This window comes from Impatiens glandulifera, chromosome 3, assembly GCF_907164915.1.
Source record: "Impatiens glandulifera chromosome 3, dImpGla2.1, whole genome shotgun sequence".
Lineage (NCBI taxonomy): Eukaryota > Viridiplantae > Streptophyta > Magnoliopsida > Ericales > Balsaminaceae > Impatiens > Impatiens glandulifera.
Genome location: NC_061864.1, coordinates 20,367,614 through 20,387,316, shown reverse-complemented (window position 1 = coordinate 20,387,316; position 19,703 = coordinate 20,367,614). Strand labels below are relative to the sequence as shown.

Here is a 19,703-nt window from a genome sequence, read left to right as displayed (position 1 = left end):
TAAGTTTGATTGCAATTCCCTTGTTCGTACATGTAGGCGAATTCCCAAAAGTGAGCAAAATTGGTGTTTATGTCAAAATTGGGACATTGATTTTGATGAATTCACTCAATCTAGCAACTTCAAGGCGAGATTATAAACTTATTATTGTTTGTTTAAAAAGTTGTAATTCATTTGTTTGAATTTTTTATTTGTATTTATTAATTTGATTTGTTATTCTGTTTTTTTTTTTAATTAGAGCAAAATGTTTGTTTTGCTCTAATTCATGAACTCGTGTAGGTTTTTCCCTTTTTCTGGGATTTGTTAATAAAATGACACTATGTCGTTTTCCCCAAAAAAATATCCATAGTATCTGTAGTAGGTCTATTATAATATAGGTTTTTGTTTTTAAATGTGTGACTAAGAGTAGTTTCAGTAGCCCCTCGACTAAGGTTTTGTAAATGGATAAAGATCTAGAAACCTAATTTGCTTAAAATGTGTAGTATCAGTAGGTCTATTTTAATATTTAGGTTTTTGTTTCTAAATGTGTGACTAAGGTTTTGTAAATGGATACAGATCCAGAAACCAGAAACATAAATAAAAAAGTTTTCAAATAGTAAATCAAGTTCCCGAACATGGAAATATTTGGGATAAACCTAACTATAGGAAGATCATGTTCGGGAACTTATCTTTTGTTAGTGTTTTTGACAGACTTTGATGTAGTTAAAGGAAATCGATTCTCTTGAAAAGTAAAAATAAAATGATGTTACTTAAATAGTTATTTTAGGGTTAATACATTGTTGTTCACCATTGAAGTCTTATCATTTTCGAACTTGCTAAAGAAAATAAGCGGAAGAATAAATAAATCTAGGAAGTCCGGAGTTGCGGAAGAAAGGGATACGCCGAAATCGTCGAAGTCGTCAAACAGAGGGAAATGCCGAAATCGAAAGTGAAGACAGTGAAAAAGAAACTAAAGAGATGGGGAAGATCTCTGAGAATTCTAAAGTCGCGGGAGAAAGAGATACGTCGAAGTCGCCGACTAGAGGGAAATGCCGACAAAAAATTTCCTTTTACTACATGACCCCAACCCCGAAATTAATATCTACTTTTATCCATATCTCATCAATCCTTGAAAGGTACCCATTACCCAATTATATATTTATAAGATTATAATGATGGAAGAAAAATAAACATAACTTTAATAATAATTCTAAAATTAATAATATCAAAATATTAATAATATAAATAAAAACATTATTTACCGTCCTATTTATTTGTGTAAATATTAAAAATCTTCATATTAATCTAAGCAACAACGCTGATCATGGTTTAATAGGCCTTATAAGGCTAGTCTATGTGGCCCACTAATTAATGATCTGATTTGTTTGGTCCAGTTAGCATATAAGCCCACAGATCATTAAACCGATTGGGTTTATTTTCAAGCTATTAAAGCTTTGTTTTATTTTGGTTTCTTTCATTTAAATGAAAATTATCTTATTCTAATAATATTTTCAGGATCGGTTTGATTTATAAAAAAATCCAAAAATATATATAAAAAAGGTTTAGAATAATTTCCTTAACATAAGTAAACAATTTCACAATTTTAAGACTAATTCGGAATTTTATTTTTTAATTTCATTAAACTTTGATAACTCATAATTTGAGTTTAAAAAAAAATATATATATATATATATAAATAAATGATCCTTAAATCAATTTTGATTTTTCTGTGCATAACTATAATTTTTAAGAATATTTTTAGGTTTGGGTATTTTGTCTGGTCACGTATTATTGAACCCATGTACTATAAGCTTATGTAGAATTATTTATGAATAAAATTAAGTATATTAGGAATTAATTTTATTTCAAAACATAATTAATAAAGATTTCTTAAAATAGAATGATGTAAAAGGTGAGATGTCTAAAACTAAGAACTTCGAAGTAGACCATTTCTAATGCATTTTTTCGTCCGTAATTAAGCACAAAACAAAAAAATATTTATATTATACAATAAACACAAAATTATATAACAAATACAAAACTTATGCTATTTATTATATTTGAAACTAAATACTCAATCTTTAGAAAGATCAAATTGTTCTTTGTTTTGAATTACATCTTCTATGAATCGGCCAATAGAGTTATAAGAAGATCCTCCTTCGATCAATGTTACTCGTCTCGCTTAAATCCTTAACCCTCTTCCTCATCTCATCCATATCGCTCCCACCATCCATCAACCGCCTTATCGCGTTCTCAATAACTTCAGCCGCCACAATTTGATTCTCATTCTGCCTATAATCCATCTTAACTTCAACCGCCAACTCCAATTCCTTAACCAACAAAAACGCATTCATCTGTTGCTCCGCATACAAAGGCCAAGCCGCGACCGACACACCATACCACAAACTCTCCAAAATAGAGTTCCACCCACAATGCGACACGAATCCCCCAACCGCAACATGCGACAAAATGTCCACTTGTGGCGCCCACTCAATCAATTTCCCCAATTCACAAGTCCTCTCCAAAAACCCTTCCGGAAGTACCTCCCGCGACATCCTCAACGACCATATGAACCGGCACCGGCTACGCTCCAACGCCACCGCGATCTCCTTCACTTGCTCCTCCACGAAATTACCCATACTCCCAAAACAGAGGAACACCACTGAAGAACGAGGCTGATCATCCAGCCAACGCATCATCTCGTCTCTTCCAATGCTCTTCTCGAAATTCACAAGCGGACCCACATGATAAATCGGTCCCAGTTTCTCATTTTCTCTATTCGCCACCGGTTCTAGCTCAGAGAATGTATTTACGACAATGCCACTGGATTCTTTAAATTTGTTAGTTAGGCCAAGCAATGTGGTCGTGTTGTGGTTCTTATAGATCATTGTTATAGGAAGAACATTGGCCGGGTAAGGGTGGGAGAAGATGGGTATGTTAAGAACCGGATCCGAATTGATGAATTCGGATCCTTCTTCTTGTTCTATCATGGCATGCATATGGTTCATTAAACCTAAACAAGAAGCGTTAGAGGGGAAGTATATATAAGAAGGGACTTGAAATTCCTTTGCTACATCAACCATGCAGGCACAGAACATGTCCATTAGTATTCCTGCGAGATTCCCTAATGATCCGGGTCGACCCATGAACTCGGCAACTATGGCTTCACGGACAATGGGTATTTGGATCTCTCCGGTGCTGGCAAAGAAACGGGCTTGTTCATCTAAATGTATGAGTGAGTTCGAAGGGTCGGGTTCCCTCAAATGGACGAATCTTATGCTTGTTTGGTCGTTGTTCTCCTCGAAAGAAGTGCTGGTTAGGTCGGTACTGGAGGCGGGTCGTTTGATGAGCAGAACGGTGATGGAGATGCGTTGGTCTCGGGCCACCATGAGCCTGGCCATCTGAAGCATGGATACTATGTGGCTAGTGCCTGGGGAAGGAATGCAAATCAGCTCTATTTTCTTCTCCATTATCAATTCTAGATAGTGGAGATATCAGAGAGAGAGATGATTCTATTATGTTTAGGCTATCAGATAGATTTGATTTAGAGAATATATATGCAATTGGCTATCAATGTTTAAGTTTATATTCTTACAAATTTTCTCCTTCATCACTTTTAAATATTATTTTAAATTTTTTTTTGTCCATTCCATTGTTTTTTATTATTTTATTAATTTTCTCTCATTTATTACATTTATTTCAAATCATTTTACTCATTCTCTTATTTATTCCATATTTTTTAATCATTTTATTCATTATTTTCATTATTTTTTAATTTTTTTTATATATTAATATAAAGTACTAATAATAAAACATTAATTTAAAAATATATCTCAATTTTTTCATATTTTACACAAAAATATAAAATCACGTGATAAATTTATTATATAGAATGAAAATGAGAATTATAAAATTTAGATAATAACATGTTTGATAATAAATATAAATAACATTATATTTTATATAATATATTATTATATTTTAGAGAATGAGTAAAATCTACATTAAACTAATTATCATTCTTTAAGGTCGTTTGATTTAGCGTTTATAAACAAAGTATGATTTGCGTAATAAGCTCACACAAAAAATGATAATCAAACACACTTTTGTATTTAAACTCAATTCTCTCTTTACTTCCCTGCTCAACGTTTAAGATTATAATCTCAGCGTTTAAGATTATAATTTAAGCGTTTTTCTATCTCATTCATTTTAAATATTTTTTTATTCATTCTCTCTCATCTATAATTCATTTCTAATCATTTTATTCATTCTCTCTCATCAATTTAATCTCTCTTTAATCATTTTATTCATTCTCTTATTTATTTCATATATTTATGGTAGCAGAACAGAGTACATGAATATGGTACTTACAGGTATTTAACGCCTCAATCTTTCAATCGACATGATTGTCAAGCTTAATTGTAGGATACCCGAATTCTCGTTTGGGTTTTTGGAGGCGATGGTGATTTGTAGAGTGGACTGGATGGGTGAAGATTCAACGGTGACGGAGGCGACAACGAGAGGTTGAAGGTGAAGACAGTGACATCTCTTGAATGATGAATTGTGGTTTTTGGGATGGGCGAAACGTATGATGAATAAGATGGATATGATGATTAAATTGAAGATGATTAGAACGATGAGTTTGGTTTTGAGTTTTGCAATATTGAGTTAGTATCGCAGTGCGAAGATGATCATCTTCGTATTTTTTCAAGTCATGTCAAAAGGAATGTGTAATTTGCAGTATTGGGCAGTGATGGCAGCAAGGTTGCTGGTGAAAAGGTCGGCTGGCAGAGGATGGAGATTATGTATGTAAAAAAAACATTGAATTTGTTTGAAATAAAAAAAGAAAATTAGTTTAAAAAATATATATATAATAGGTGAATTATACGTGGATGTCTCGTGGATACAAATTTAACGTCGTTAATTGTGTTATTTGTCTTCCGTTAACTTAAATATTTTTGATACATTTTGACAACTTTATATACAAAAATAAAATTTTACAACTTTATAAATAAATTTGATACATCACTCCAAATTTATAAATAAAATTAGCATTATTCCCATATTTTTATATATTTATATAAAATTATTATAATAAAAAAAAATATACATTTAAATATATTTTTATTTATTATTTATAATATATGTATCTTAATATATAAAATAATTAAGCAAAATATAAATATATTATGATTTTTTTTATTTATAATTATAATTTTAGAAATTAAATTAGTCTTAATTATCTAAAAGTATCTAATTATAATTGAAATGAATGATAATACGAATAGAGCGAGAGAATTCAAAAATAAATGGACAATTGAAAATTAGATGGGAGAGTGTGGAAATGTGAAAAATATATATAATAATAATAAATTATTTTTTTTATTCATATCATTTATTTTAGAATATATTATTTATTTAATTTAAGTCATTTATTAATATTTAAAATTATATATTAAAAAAAACTTATAAAAATTAATATATTAATATAATTTATTTTGAAATATATATTATTTTTTAATTTAAATCATCTATTAATATTTAAAATTAAATTAATAAATATATATAACATTATATATATAATATTAATTATTAAATAATATTATAAATATAAAAAAATTAATCTGAATATATAAGCTTAATCAAACATACTCAAGCATATTCAAACTAAAATCACTTAACGTATCTAAGAATAAGCTGGATGAATAAGCTGAATGAAACTAACGATGCTCTAACCTAATGATGCTCTAACCTAATGATGTAATCTATAATAACATCATAAATAAAAAAATTATTATCTTCATCATTGAAATGACATCAAAAAATTTATTATCTTAATCATTGAAATGACATCACCATTGTACTCATTTTTATTGTTCTTTGTATTGTTCTATGTAATAGGATTTGTTCGAATTATTTTTGTTTTAAACTTAGATTAAGAAAAAAATAATGATTGGTAATGATTTTAAAAAATAATTATTTTTAGTAAAAGAGCTTAAAATGTATTGATATATATAAATAAAATAAAGAATATTTTAATATTTTAATTAATAAAATGAGTGATATATGTTTTTTTACAAATAATTGATTAAAAAATTGATTATGATTGAATTTTTTTAAAACTGAACAAGTCCATTATACAAGAAGCCATTTTTTTTTTCAAATTCCAAAAGTACATAATCTCAATAATGAATCTCAATAATGAATCTCAATAATGAATGTCGCGAGGAACTCGTGTTCTTCGTAACCAAACATCTTCCTCCTCCTATGTCCCATTTATTATGATTAGACAACATAAGGGTCGGAAACTGTTTTCCACTGTGGACATCATCATTTTACTTCAATTATTATCTATATGTACTTTTTAAAACGGCATCGTTTTATCTTTTTACCGGACTTGTCATCTTCTTTCTCAGGTCTCCATCTTCTCTATGGTCAACATTCCACTAACGCCTTGTTTGATATAGTGATTTTTTTGGAGTTTTTTTTTTTCTATCATAAAATTCTTGTTCTTTCGTTCATCATTTCAATCATTTAATCATTTTTATACATTTTTTAATATAAAAATTACCGTTTATTTAGTTATATAAAATTAATTTATCTCTAATTATAAAAAAGTTAAATAAAATTAAAATTTATTTAGTTATATATTTAATTGTGTTTATTATTATTTTAAACGAAAACATAAATAAATTTTTATATATAAATATTGAATGTTAAATTATATTTACATTTTTATATATAAATATTATCAAATAAAGAATTTTTAATTCACAGTTAATAATGAATTATTAATAACTTATTTTAAATTTGTAAATATAATTTTTTCTTTTTTTATAAAATAATTTATAAACTGGAGTTTAACTACTTTAAGTCAAATAATTTAATTCAAATGGAGAGATAATACATATAGTTATGTGTTGAAAATGTCAATTTAGTGTACAATAATAATAGAGGGTGTGATACTTCAAAATCTACAAACAATATGAAAAATGTGTTTATGATGTTAAGTATAATACAAATAAAGAATTTTAAAAGAAATCAAAATTCGGATATTAACTACTTAAAAAATAACATCGTCAGGAGGTGCTTCCTCTGGTATCTGAAAGGAAGAAATCGCAATTTATTTATTTATTTTAAACATTCGAAATTGCAAAGCACAACACGAAGAACATTTGCCGGATAAAAAAACCTAAATCATTATTACCTCGCCAGCAATCCATTCAGCTTTGCTCCATATGCCCTTATCAATGTTGTTGCCATCACTACTAGAACATAAACACAACCATTGAGAAATCACCAATGTAACATAGAAGAATCATTGATGGTACTATCAAGAAAATAATAATCAATTACATGTTAAAAAAAACAAGATTATTTGAAAATAACCCTAGATTAAACACGAAAAGCTAGAGTGTTTGGCAAATATGAAAAAATGATTTGTGACATGCTGCAATATCAGTGTAGAAACTGAAGGCTAACCTTGTTTTCATATTCAGAGATGATTGAACAGCTGCATCAACAATAGAATTCAAACCATTGAAACCTATCTGAGACTGGTTATTCGTTAAACTAGGAAACTGAAATTGCTGCGGAACATTAGTTGGAACATTCAAACCCATCATGGATTGATTATTGCCAGATGATGGAAATATATTTTGTCCAGCACCAGTGGCTACATTGTTGAAACTTGCAGCATTGGAGGAAAAGCCATTTCCAAAAGAGGGGTTAGGGATTTGACCATGAATTGAACCTACAAATAGTTTTGGTGGGTGGTGGTTATGTATCAACTTTTACAAGTTTGGTCGATAATATTTACAACTTCCCAATTTTTATCTATACCTGCTGCCCTTGCAAATGGCGAAGTGTTTGTTGCAGATCCATTAGTCGCCTGGAAAGATGTCTGAGGAGTAGTTGATTGTCCGAAAGCATTATTTCCAGAAGAATGGCTATAGACAAAAATGTAAACAAGAGAGAAAAGTCAGTAAAAAAAAGAGAAAAAGACCTTGTTTGATCTTGGGTTATTTGGATAAAATGATTAAAATATTCTAAAAAACAAAAATAAGGGTAATTTGGTTGATGATTTGAATGATATGATTGAAGAAGTGACAATTGATATGTTAGTGGATTATTTGAAAATAATTCCAAATAACCCACAACAAACAAGGTCTTAGTAAACAGCAGTGAGAATTCCATCTTGCCTCACCCGAACCCCTTGCTAGGTGATGCAGCAAGTTGGCTGAAACTCGACACTGAAAGTGGGGAAATATTCTGAGCTGGTTGTATAGACGGGACAATAGGACTAGTTGCGGAAAAAGCATTTTGGGTAGTCAAGACAGGTGTCTGTCTCGCTGTATATGGATTACGCAGTAAATTATCAAATTCTTGCAACTTAGCATTGAGTAAATTCCTCTCCTTCTCAACCTGTGTTGAAAACAAATTTAATTAGCAGCAAATATGAACTTACTAGCTAGTATATTAACATATTGCTTCTTAATTTAACCTATTAAACATTTGGAGAACATATAAGATGAAGTCCATTTGGCTGTTTAGTGTTTAGGTATCAAAAAACATTTCATGTGGATCATGATCCCGGAAAATGTAAATTTATTATGTCCACCAAAAATCACAATTATCAATAAAATAATCTGATCGCGATAAAAAATAATAATTTGACATGATTCAGAAAAGATCTTACCAAACGAGAAAAAAACTACTCTTAGTTTTAACTTTGATGATTTTCCAATGAGATCATGATTTGACAGATATTCTGACAAAATACTAGTTTCCAAATAGGCTTGTGAGCTATGTTGGGATTGGGACTGAAGAAGCATGCCTTATCTTGAGATGTGGAAATGGAAGCATAGGAGGAGCGGGTATTAAAGATAGCTATTCCTAATAAATTCTCTTGATACTCTAATAATCTCTTGCCAATTATTTGAAATGATTAATAGACGCTATAGTATCTTATAGTTAATCAATTCAAAATAACCAAATTTCTTGGTTAGTCGCATAGTTATCCTACTTTCTTCGAAATTTGCACAAAAACTTGGATCAATCACTTTGAAAAATCTAGACTGAAATGATAATTTGAGATTCAAAGACACGGCATCTAACAATGATAATTTGAGTTAGAAGAAGGTAATATAACGAAAATGGAATGTCTCGTATTCTTACAATAAACTGTAAAGCCAACCCTTGTTTGGCATCATTATATGCTGTGGCTCGTAACTCCTCAAAGCTAATGTCACCAACAATGTCGCAAGGAGAACTGCATTAAAGAGATTTCAACATATTTCTTATACTTTTGCTTCTGAGAAAGAGTTAAAGCTATTGCAAATATATAGTATCCAATTCCAAGTTCTATTAGCACTTAGTATTATTAAGTAACATTTTCCCTGTAATTTGAAGAATATAAACCTTCTATCATTAGTTAAGCAATCATACCCTTTGTTATGACCATAACATGTAAGTTTCCATAATGGCCTCTCATGCTCAAAATCTTCCTTGATTTGTCGCTTGCATGATTCGGGATCTGCACAGCTTCATAAACATCGTGTAGTATATTTCTCAGGTACTTGTTTCAAGACAAAATATAAAGGCACAATCAAAAGAGACTCACTTATGCGGTTGTGGTGTGGCTTGTGGCTGATTCTCAGGTGTTCGAGACCACTTGTTTTCAAAAGGCTGAAATATAAGAAATCAAAGTGTATAACAGAAGAAAAAAGAAGAATCAAATACAAAGTATGATCGTGTATAATATGAAGAACCTTCGATGGATTCTGTTTGGATCCAAACTCAGTCACTCCTCTAGGTTGAGAGTTACTCTTAACACCAAAACCGAAAGGATTAGGTTGTTGATTATTCGAGGTCTGAAACTGATTAGTGTTTTGGATGCTATTTCCAAAATGATTAGATCGTTGTTGCTGAGATACTTGATGAGAGTAGTTACACCGCTCACCATACTTACAGCTGGAAGATTGAAACCGAAAAGTTAGCAATCTGTTCTACAGACTAGAGGACTACAAAATTAAAAGATTGTAATCGAGAGAAATGAAAACCTAATATACTAATACACAATTAAGAAAGAGAATTGATAAACATAACATGATAAGCTACTGTAATAATTCTTACGATCCACGCTGAAAATTCCTGCAAAGCTCTTTCTTCGGCGGCATTGCTTAGCCGATAGGATGAAGGAAATAGTTGAAGCGCCGGAGAAGATAACCGGAAAAGTTCCCTCACTAAGAATTGGAGAGAGAAGCGGGAAAAGAACGGCTTTGTATATAGAGCAGCTTCTTACGATTTACAGTCCTTCCTTCATACAGCCCTTGGTTTCGGAAGGAAGAAGAACCAGACCCAATATTTTTTTCTTTTCTTTTTTTAGGCCAAATATATAAAATAGTACTTGAATTTGAGTATTGTATTTTAAATAGTTTTATACTTTTAAACATATTCAAATATAGATCTCTTCTTGATTAATTTGCTTAAATCACTCAAATTAATAGAGAAGAAGTCTTTTGGACGAATGGTTAAATTAGGTTTTTTTTTTATATATTTTTTATACTGATTGTCAATTTTGATTTTAGACATTTTTTTTTATTCTAACCATTTAAGGTTATGGATAAAATTATATAAAAAAGTAAAAAAATTATCTTAACAATTTTAAACGTTATTAACTTATTATATAAAAAGATAAATGATTTGGGCAATAGAATTATAACGAAAACAAAGTCACGAATTCGACGTGATCTGTCACCTATGCAGTTGAGAAAAAAAATTCGGGATAATAGACATGTGCCGAGAGATTAAAAAGTTGGAAAAACATGTCAATGTTCGGGAGATTTTTATCATGAACATTATAATATTTGAGAGATTTTTGTCTTGAACATGACCATGTGCAGGAGAAAGTTTATTTTTTTCCAAGGAAAATGGTCATGTTCTAAAGATTTTTTATTATTTCTCTCTTCTACACAAGTGGTAGAACACGTCATATTAATTTAAGTATCGAATTTTAACGAATTAAGAGTTTTGACTAATAATTTTTTAAAATTTGGTACTCAAAACTTTATTTCGCTGAAATTCGGTTATTAAATTAATGACATATATTTGTTTATTTATAAATATTACGTAAATAATAAATTAACTTAAAAAATATATATATATATCCGAAATTTAATTGATGCGTTAAAAATTATTATTTATTTTAATTCCGACGTAGTATTTTAAAATAGGGATAATAACTTAAAGTTGAGTGAAATTTAGGGGCAATACTAAATTCTCATATATATATATATATTTCGGTTTATTTTTTTAATTTTTTCGGCTTTCCTTTTAGTTTTGGCTTAGTTATTCAGCTAGGGTTTTGATCCATTTTTGAATAGGCAAGGAGGTCGAATGACGACTATGATGGAGGAGGAGGCGGCGGCGGCGACAGTGATGGAGGAGGAAACGGCGATGGCCGAGACTAGAATATTTTTAGGGGGACTCGGAGTTACCGTAACGGAAGATCATCTTCGCAGTGCTTTCTCATCCTTGGGCTCTATCAACTCTGTGCAGATTATCCGCGACAAAGGTCGCAGCATGGCATACTTCGATTTTCTCCCTTCATCCGAGAAATCACTTTCCAAACTCTTCAGCATGGTATATTTCTCTCTTCCTCCTTCTCAATTGCTTAATTGTTGCTTATTCTTGATGCTGGTAAGTTATATATGGAAGAAAGCTGCATGATTCCTTGTAAATATTGAGTGTTTTGTCCATAAATGTCTGTCGTTGCGAGAAGTTAACACCTTGTAAATATTGAGTGTTTAGAGATATTTACAATTAGCATATTATCCAATTTGTTGTTTGCAGTACAATGGGTGCATATGGAAAGGAGGTCGGCTAAGACTTGAAAAGGCAAAGGAACATTATACTACCCGAATGCAAAGAGAATGGATGGAAGATGCTAAACCTTCTATAATTGAATCTATTGATGTTGATGTTGATGACACAACTAAAATTACTGATGTTCCTAGCAAGCTGAAGAAACTATCGAAGGAAGATCAGCCAATGCTTCGAATTTTTTTCCCATCTTTTAGAAAGGTAGAATTCTCTCAAACAAACCCCTTCATCATATAATTCTCTGAAGTAATATCTTTAATTGTTTATTCCTTCGGTGGAAGGGAAAGGGCAGGAGAGGGTGATCATTGTTATTGAGTTCTATCTTTATTTATATATTTATTCTGGTTTGTGTTTATGTTGGTAGCACTTGTATACAACTAAATGGCCATTAAACATTTTTTTCACTTTCTATAGGTTAAATTATTGCCTAAAAATGGCACTGGTAAACACAAATACAGCTTTCAGCGTGTTAATGTACCTTCAATGCCTGTCCATTTCTGTGACTGTGAAGAGCACTCTGGTTCTGCTAATGCTGCCAAACAAGAAGCTCATGCTCTTGAAGTACTTGCTGGCGGTGTAGATGATCAAGAGTTCAATATAATGCATAATGTGATGAACAAGCTCTTTGCAAAGCAAAACAAGCTGGGCCCCATAACCGATGACAATGAATTGGTCAAAGGACAACGTTCCACTAGCATAGAAGATAAGCTGCCAGTTGATAAGGAAGTCACAAATGAGATCATTGATGATGATAATGACGATGACATTGTTGATGATGATGATGACATTGTTGATGATATTGTTGATGATGATGATGACTTTGTAATGAATCTGACAGTTGGGCGAAAAGATCAAATGGATAACTTCATGAGTGCAGAAAATAGAACAATTGTACAGAACAAGGTAACTTTAACTTGAACTGGATCACTGTGATTATGTGGATAACTTTTATCAATGCTGGTATATGTTAAGGGGGATACCTTTGGTATAAGAAGCTCGTTCACTTTAAATATCATCGATGCCTTAATTTTATACAAAAACCCTGTAAAAAAGTTATAACCCAAATTGGAGTCTCATGAAACAGTGGTCATTTAACTGCAGGCTTCCCTAGACAAACCTAGTAATGTAGCTTCAACGACCAATGAAATATCAAGGAGGAGGAAATCTTATTTAAATGAAGGCGTGGAAAGGGAAAAGAACAGTTCAACTACATTAGCAAATGATCTGGTTAATGATGATAACCTTCTAATTAACGTGGTAACTGGTTGTACCACGAAGTCAAGGCTAGAGGAGGAGGCAGCTGTAGTGCATCAGGTATGATTTCTCAATCAAATGGATTCTAGATGACTTATGCTCCATATTGTTCTTGTGTACATATAATTTGTGATAATTGATGATACGTTGACAACCTTCTAATGAATTTGAAGGTTGCAGGAAATGATCCATTAGCTATAGATTAAGGAACCACATAAGAAGAAAGTTATAAAAGATAATAGGAAAGAAGTTCATTTTGCTTCATGAATTGGATCAAAAGCTCTTTTTGTTTTCGCAACTTGCAACTCACTTTACTTACTGAACTTTAGAAATTGGATCAAATCACTCTCTTTTTTTTATGCACTTTAGAAAGAGAAACAATATTTTAGTCTAAGATTGAGATTAAGAAGTAGAAATAGTGTAGAGATGAATTAAATGCTAATCAGAGATAACCAAGTAATGATTGGAAGAAGTAATTTGAGCCATTTTTAAAAGTATGGGAAGCAAAACGAACCACACAAATTGAGGAAACAAAACGAACCTTATATGTATGTGTGAAAATGAAAATCCTTGAATTAATAATTAAAAAGATTTATAGAATTTTTTATGAGATGCTAAACATGCTCAGTTATTATTTTCAAAAGCAAAAATATACATCATAAATTTCATCCATTCAAACAAAGTATCAAATTTAGCCTAATCAACTACATTGTTAACTACATGTGTTAGTGGTTAACATCTGATAGGATCTAATCCCCTTTTACGTGTTAGTATCAAATAGTTCCCCTTGAACACTTTTGAAGCAGCTTTCTTTTAACAACAGGTTTCCAAAAAGAAACGAGCTGGTAGTGTAACTGAGACAAATGTTGAACTTCCAAGTAAGAAGAGAAAATCATCCACATCTGAAGGCCATGAAGCTGTTGTCGTTGTTGCTAAACCAAAGGCAAGATGGAATGAGAGGATGTCTATTAAACCTGATCAATCCTCTGGGAAAGGAATGATTGATTTAAGTAGTCGTATTTCCATTCCATCCGTTGATAGCACTACTATAACGTTGGCAGATGCAGCTTTAACACACGAGGTATGGTTTCCTGCCTTAATGAACCTATTTGGAAACTGTTATTATGTCACAACCATGATCCCATTGAGCCAAAATAAAATTGATTTTGTTATGCTGGGTATAAGATTATCATGATCCAAATTATTTTTTAGATGACTGATGTTTACAAACCATGCAAAATGTATTTTTTTTCTTGATCATACCAAATAGGCTCGTGTATTAGACTCTCGGGTAATTTTTTTATTGTAAGAATGCATTTGTCTCTGTCGTGCATCTAGGTACCAAAATTAGATGAAACGGAAATGCCTGTAGACAAGAAACAGCCTGAGAAAGATGAACATATTGTGCCAAATGAGGTATGGTTTCCCCCTTAAATGAGCTTATTTGGAAACTGTTATTTTGTCACAATCACTATCTAATTTAAAAATCGCCAAAATGAAAATGGAAGTATGTTTTTCGATTGGTATAAGATTATTTATTGTTTTCATATATTTTTTAGATCATGCTCCAGATTGTAGTACGTATGTAGTACATATCTTCACCCAAATCACGATCTCATTCGAAAATTGAAAGGGAATCTTCATAAGATCATGATCCAGATTATAGTGTGATCGGTTGCTTCATTTTGCATACAAATCATATCATTAGTGTATTGATCAACATGAAAAGTATTTGATATCAAAACAGCCCATAATTTATTTTGTTTCATTTGGTAACAAAATTATAATTTGATTATGATTTCGATTATTTTCTATTAAAACCCTAATGTAAATATTTCTGGATACCATATAATCATTCAACTCTGGGTTATATGCCCTACAAAATTTGTCTATGTCTATCATTACTCATTTTTCATTATTTATTTCTGTCATCCGCATAGGTAGCAAAAATAGATGAAACCGAAATGCCTGTTGACGAGAAAGATGAACCTATTGTGGACAAGACCGAACAAGGCATTGAATCAAACTCTTTTGTCGAACAAAGAAGTGAGGAAATGTATAAAGATTCCGAGGGGGATAATAATAAGGAAGCTACTACCAATAAAGCTGTCAATTCTGGCAGAGGCGATTTCTGGCGGAATAAATCTTCGTGGATCAAACTGATTGGTGGAGAAAACAATTCTTTTAGCATCTCACAAATTTTGCCAACTTCAACAACATTCGCAAACCAAGAACCCGAGCTGTTGGGAATAACAACAGGGTTTACACTTTCTGCTAATATGGGTGAACATTTGAAACCGAAGAATGTGGAAGAAAAGACTGGTCCTAAAAAACATCCGGCTATTGTTTCGAAAGATGTCGTGTCAGCTGAAGTGCCACCTGTGGTAAGCTATACCATCGGAGAAACGTGCTCCTTTATGAAGAGCGACTCTTCGATGAAAGAGTGGAAGAAGGCTAAAGCCGCAGTTTGCGGATCATTCAAGAAAAAGGGTAAGGAGAAGGAAAAATAGCAAACACATTATTCAGTTTCATAATTCTTTTTTGTTGTTATATTTGGCTGTTACTTTTATTTAGCAATCTGAAAAGTTGTTATTTTGTTAAGTGATTTAAAGAAAATTTTGTATTCGTGTGGGTGTATTTGAACTTATTTCTGGTTTATCTCAATTTACTACAGTTCATTTCATATTAAATAAACCTTTATCAATAAATTAATGTGTTAAATACCAATTTTATCCCTGACCTGTTAATTTTTGGTTGTTTACATATTTTTTTTTTAATTAAAAAATAATTGAGAGAGGAATTTGAAATAGAAATTAGCCCTCCTCACTCTTTATTTTTTTTTTAGCTACATTTCTTTTTCTTTCAAACCCAAAATCACCCCATACCCTTCTCAAAAATTTGTACATGTTTTTTTTTTATAAAATAATTTATTAATAATTTAAATTTATAAAATACAATATATAATTTTTTTAAGAGTTGTAAACAACTCAAAATAATAATAATAATTGATGATCTACCTATAACTAAAATAATTTTTTTAATCAGGATACTAAAATAAACTATGATATTTTTTTGCCAAACATTATTTTGATTTTAGATAAAAGAAAAACAATGTAACAAATAAGCTAAATTATTATTATTATTATTATTATTATTATTATTATTAGATGAAAAGAAAAGAAAAAAAAAGTATCCGTGATCCTTTCTTCTTGCCTACAGTCTTTCTCTCATCCTTGATTCTTTTCTGTGAAGAGAGTGATATGGTAAAGCCACAGTCATCGGTTGCATGTTACAAATGGATGATCAAGTATTTGATGGATCATATGCAGTTATAATTCTCCATGATTCTCTTCTCAATCAACTTCTTACACATTTCTAGAACGAGTTTCAGTTCTCATAGCAAAGTGAAGAAGTTATCAACTCATCATATTGTGTTCATCATCATCGCTTCTTCTGTTTCATTCGGTTGCGTCTCCAACAGAGAGAACGAATTCGCAGAGACCGAGATCTATTCAGCAATCTCAATCATCTCATCTGTACTAACACCACTGGTTGACGTCAGGATCATAATCGACGTCCCAGGACAATCAATGACGCCGGCAACTATGAACCTCTTCTTCTTCTTCCACGGTTTTCCACATTATGCTCTTCCTCGTCGCCACTTTCGTAGCTATCTGACTTTCACGGCACATAACGGAGCTGAGGTGTCACTGATGCTGACATTTTTTGATTATTCAGACTCCACAAGGCATATATGACATTCCGTACTGCAATTGGATTCTTCCTTCTCCTTCGTAAGCCTCTCTTCATCCCTGAATTGTGGATTCATCAGCCGCCTGCCGCTCCCTTGAACGTGCGTGCTCTCTCTCTCTCTCTCTCTCTGAACGCTTTGTTTGTTAGAATCTGTAATAATAACTTTATAGCTTCCTAATTCTCTAATTCTTCTGTATGTTGCGGTTATCGTTTGATTTCTCCTTACATAAACGGAACAAAACAGCAGGATCGTGATTTTCAATTGAATTTCGTCCTTGATTATTGCAGGTCCGTTTCGTTTCTTTTCACTATATACAAGAATATCTTGACCTATTCTTGTGATTTCATAGATGGAAGGGGATAATAGCCACGTCTATACTGTAGATGAAGCACTTACTGCTGTAGGATTTGGTAAATTTCAGTACTATATACTTGCCTATGCTGGACTTGGTTGGATTTCTGAGGCCATGGAAGTCATGATACTGTCTTTCGTTGGTCCAGCAGTTAAGTTGAAATGGGGACTATCATCTAGTGAAGAGAGTTTAATTACTACAGTAGTTTTTGCTGGCATGCTTGTTGGTGCATATTCATGGGGACTCATATCAGATAACTATGGAAGAAGGAGAGGTCTTCTGAGTGTTGCCATAGTTAGCACAGGAGCTGGGTTTTTGAGTTCTTTCTCACCAAATTATATATCGTTAATCATTCTACGATGTTTGGTTGGCATTGGCCTTGGTGGTGGACCTGTATACTCTTCTTGGTTTCTTGAATTTGTTCCCACTCCAAATAGAGGAACTTGGATGGTTGTATTTTCAGCTTTCTGGTCATTTGGAACCGTTTTGGAGGCATCACTTGCTTGGGTATGTTTGCTGCATATAATTTGAGTTGGACCCCCTTTTGTGCCCTTCTCATAAAAGAAATGTTAGATAAATTTGTCTCTCATCTGGAACCTGATATAGAAACATAAAGTGTTTCCATGTAGTAAATGATCATAATACACCATTTAGAAAAACTTTCTCGATCTATATCTGAGTTAGGGTCCGCATGCTGATTTACATTACTTAATTAGACATATACTTATGATCCAGCTCCAGAATTTAGTATACATACATTTCCATTATAGTATCACATAACCAAATTTGGCTTGTTTTTAATGTGATGGACCATTTCCTCTTATTTGAAAACACTTTATTGACAATTTCAAAGTTAGTTTGTCAGAGTAACCATAGGTTACATGGATCAAACCCTAGCAGCTGTAATAATAACCTCCAGGACAGTTGGGTTATAGGATAGTTAGATTCATTTCTTGTTAATTGTTAGTGACCTGGAAGTAAGCTGTTACAACATGTGTTATATAAGAGGATAATCATTTAACTTGGTTTTCTTTGCCATTTCAATGAACTGTTCTTGGGTTGTCTGGTTTTGATCTAGTGTAGATTTCTCCACTGTAGTTGGATTGAAACAATTTTTAACAGCAGTTTAAAAAAAGAAAAGAGAGCTCTTCCCATTAATGCCATTCTTCGCATAATAAATTCAAGGCTTATTTAACCTTTCACTCAAAGTTAGGAGCCAATCATGACAGATCTTTTATTTTCTGTAACTTAATACTATTTCTAGAAAGTGTTAATATATGTTTTTTCTCTTCTTCTTCTTCTTCTGCCAGATTATATTACCAAGGCTAGGCTGGAGATGGCTGCTTGCATTATCTTCATTACCGTCTTTCATGGCGCTCATCTTTTACATTTGTACACCAGAGTCTCCTAGATATCTTTGCATGAGAGGTGAAATATCTGATGCGAGTAAAATCCTCGAGAAAATAGCAAATACTAACAAGAGAAGTCTTCCATTTGGAAAACTTACATCAACAGAAGATGATACTCATTCACTTTGCTTGGTACAGAATAAACCTGTTGTTTCTAAAGCTGGCCTTTTATCAATCATTAATCTGTTGTCATCAAATCTTGTTAGAATTACTCTCCCCCTTTGGCTAGTTTTCTTTGGAAATGCATTTTCATATTATGGAATTATCTTGTTGACTTCTAACCTCAGCACAGGCCAAATTAGTTGTTTGAATTCCATGGGAGAATCAAACCTCTATAAGGATGTCTTCTTCACAAGCTTGGCAGGTCTGTGGATTGTGATGTTTGTTTTGTTCTTGCATACAAGTTCATCTGACATTGTTTTGTATTTCTCAGAATTTCCCGGGCTTGTCTTGGCAGCAATTCTGGTTGACAGAATTGGTCGTAAGCTTACGATGGTTTTGTTGTTCATAACAGCATGTTGTTTCCTTCTACCACTAGTTATTCATGAGCGTCAGCTTGTAACCACTTCATTACTCTTTGTGGCTCGTATGTGTACTGCGAGTGCCATCACTGTAGCGAATATTTATGCCCCGGAGGTCAGTAATGATTTTTGTTTTTAAACTAATCTCATATGTTGAGGTCTTAGATTAGCTTGATTGATGAAAAAGTGGGTTATTTGGTTTGAATTACTAAAATGTCAGATATATCCGACATCAATAAGATCTACGGGGTTTGGAGTAGCGAGTGCAGTGGGGAGAATTGGGGGCATGGTATGTCCGCTTGTAGCGGTTGAACTTGTGAGTAACTGCCATCAGACAGCTGCCATATTTCTGTTTGAGGCGGTTATGGTTGTTTCGATTGTGGGTATGGTGCTTTTGCCTCATGATACGAGCGGGCGAGCACTAACCGATGACTGAAGGTTGCCAACATGGTTTGTAATCAATATATATTTGTGTCTAATTTTTAAATATCGCACTTTTGCTATTGGTTTTGAACATCTGGTTGGTCTTTGCATTATGCTTTGTAGATGGAACC

The 19,703-nt window shown here is 32.2% G+C and overlaps 4 protein-coding genes across 6 annotated transcripts; 2 read left to right on the top strand and 2 right to left on the bottom strand.

Moving 5' to 3' along the window:
• Positions 1–2,111: 2,111 nt before the first annotated feature.
• Positions 2,112–3,477, bottom strand: LOC124932514 (anthocyanidin 3-O-glucosyltransferase 2-like). Its single transcript, XM_047473160.1, has one exon. The coding sequence runs from the start codon at positions 3,444–3,446 to the stop codon at positions 2,118–2,120; it is 1,329 nt and encodes a 442-aa protein (XP_047329116.1). The 5' UTR covers positions 3,447–3,477; the 3' UTR covers positions 2,112–2,117.
• A 3,419-nt stretch (positions 3,478–6,896) lies between these two features.
• On the bottom strand, positions 6,897–10,309 carry LOC124931327 (zinc finger CCCH domain-containing protein 16). 2 transcript variants are annotated; one of them, XM_047471766.1, is made up of 10 exons: positions 10,111–10,309; positions 9,747–9,948; positions 9,599–9,663; positions 9,424–9,519; positions 9,154–9,247; positions 8,183–8,400; positions 7,819–7,925; positions 7,459–7,729; positions 7,184–7,244; positions 6,897–7,078 (listed from the first exon to the last, which is right to left on the bottom strand). In XM_047471766.1, the coding sequence occupies exons 1-10, from the start codon at positions 10,152–10,154 to the stop codon at positions 7,040–7,042; spliced, it is 1,197 nt and encodes a 398-aa protein (XP_047327722.1). In that variant the 5' UTR covers positions 10,155–10,309; the 3' UTR covers positions 6,897–7,039. The 2 variants fall into 2 exon arrangements, with proteins under 2 accessions (XP_047327722.1, XP_047327723.1); XM_047471767.1 differs by having other exon boundaries at positions 7,184–7,241.
• Positions 10,310–11,314: 1,005 nt separating this feature from the next.
• Positions 11,315–15,796, top strand: LOC124932565 (protein REPRESSOR OF SILENCING 3). The gene is made up of 7 exons (XM_047473214.1): positions 11,315–11,619; positions 11,830–12,060; positions 12,274–12,762; positions 12,961–13,173; positions 13,937–14,194; positions 14,452–14,529; positions 15,054–15,796. The coding sequence occupies exons 1-7, from the start codon at positions 11,374–11,376 to the stop codon at positions 15,621–15,623; spliced, it is 2,085 nt and encodes a 694-aa protein (XP_047329170.1). The 5' UTR covers positions 11,315–11,373; the 3' UTR covers positions 15,624–15,796.
• Positions 15,797–16,372: 576 nt separating this feature from the next.
• LOC124929108 (organic cation/carnitine transporter 7-like) lies at positions 16,373–19,585 on the top strand. Of its 2 annotated transcripts, XM_047469381.1 has the most exons (5): positions 16,373–16,966; positions 17,155–17,726; positions 18,530–18,992; positions 19,062–19,264; positions 19,370–19,585. In XM_047469381.1, the coding sequence occupies exons 2-5, from the start codon at positions 17,217–17,219 to the stop codon at positions 19,583–19,585; spliced, it is 1,392 nt and encodes a 463-aa protein (XP_047325337.1). In that variant the 5' UTR covers positions 16,373–16,966; positions 17,155–17,216. The 2 variants fall into 2 exon arrangements, with proteins under 2 accessions (XP_047325337.1, XP_047325340.1); XM_047469384.1 differs by lacking the exon at positions 16,373–16,966 and having other exon boundaries at positions 17,150–17,726.
• The last annotated feature ends 118 nt before the right edge of the window (positions 19,586–19,703 follow it).

What these genes read in the sequence shown, in the direction of transcription:
- LOC124932514 (XM_047473160.1), bottom strand. Translation starts at nt 3,446, where the DNA reads ATGGAGAAGAAAATAGAGCTGATTTGCATTCCTTCCCCAGGCACTAGC.
- LOC124931327 (XM_047471766.1), bottom strand. Translation starts at nt 10,154, where the DNA reads ATGCCGCCGAAGAAAGAGCTTTGCAGGAATTTTCAGCGTGGATC. An exon ending in TGTTATGGTCATAACAAAGG is followed by an intron (nt 9,248 to 9,423) that starts GTATGATTGCTT and finishes TCTTTAATGCAG; the next exon opens with TTCTCCTTGCGACATTGTTG. An exon ending in GGTTGGCTTTACAGTTTATT is followed by an intron (nt 8,401 to 9,153) that starts GTAAGAATACGA and finishes TTTTCAACACAG; the next exon opens with GTTGAGAAGGAGAGGAATTT.
- LOC124932565 (XM_047473214.1), top strand. Translation starts at nt 11,374, where the DNA reads ATGACGACTATGATGGAGGAGGAGGCGGCGGCGGCGACAGTGATGGAG. An exon ending in TTTCCAAACTCTTCAGCATG is followed by an intron (nt 11,620 to 11,829) that starts GTATATTTCTCT and finishes TGTTGTTTGCAG; the next exon opens with TACAATGGGTGCATATGGAA. An exon ending in GAACAATTGTACAGAACAAG is followed by an intron (nt 12,763 to 12,960) that starts GTAACTTTAACT and finishes ATTTAACTGCAG; the next exon opens with GCTTCCCTAGACAAACCTAG.
- LOC124929108 (XM_047469381.1), top strand. Translation starts at nt 17,217, where the DNA reads ATGGAAGGGGATAATAGCCACGTCTATACTGTAGATGAAGCACTTACT. An exon ending in TGGAGGCATCACTTGCTTGG is followed by an intron (nt 17,727 to 18,529) that starts GTATGTTTGCTG and finishes TTCTTCTGCCAG; the next exon opens with ATTATATTACCAAGGCTAGG. An exon ending in CGAATATTTATGCCCCGGAG is followed by an intron (nt 19,265 to 19,369) that starts GTCAGTAATGAT and finishes CTAAAATGTCAG; the next exon opens with ATATATCCGACATCAATAAG.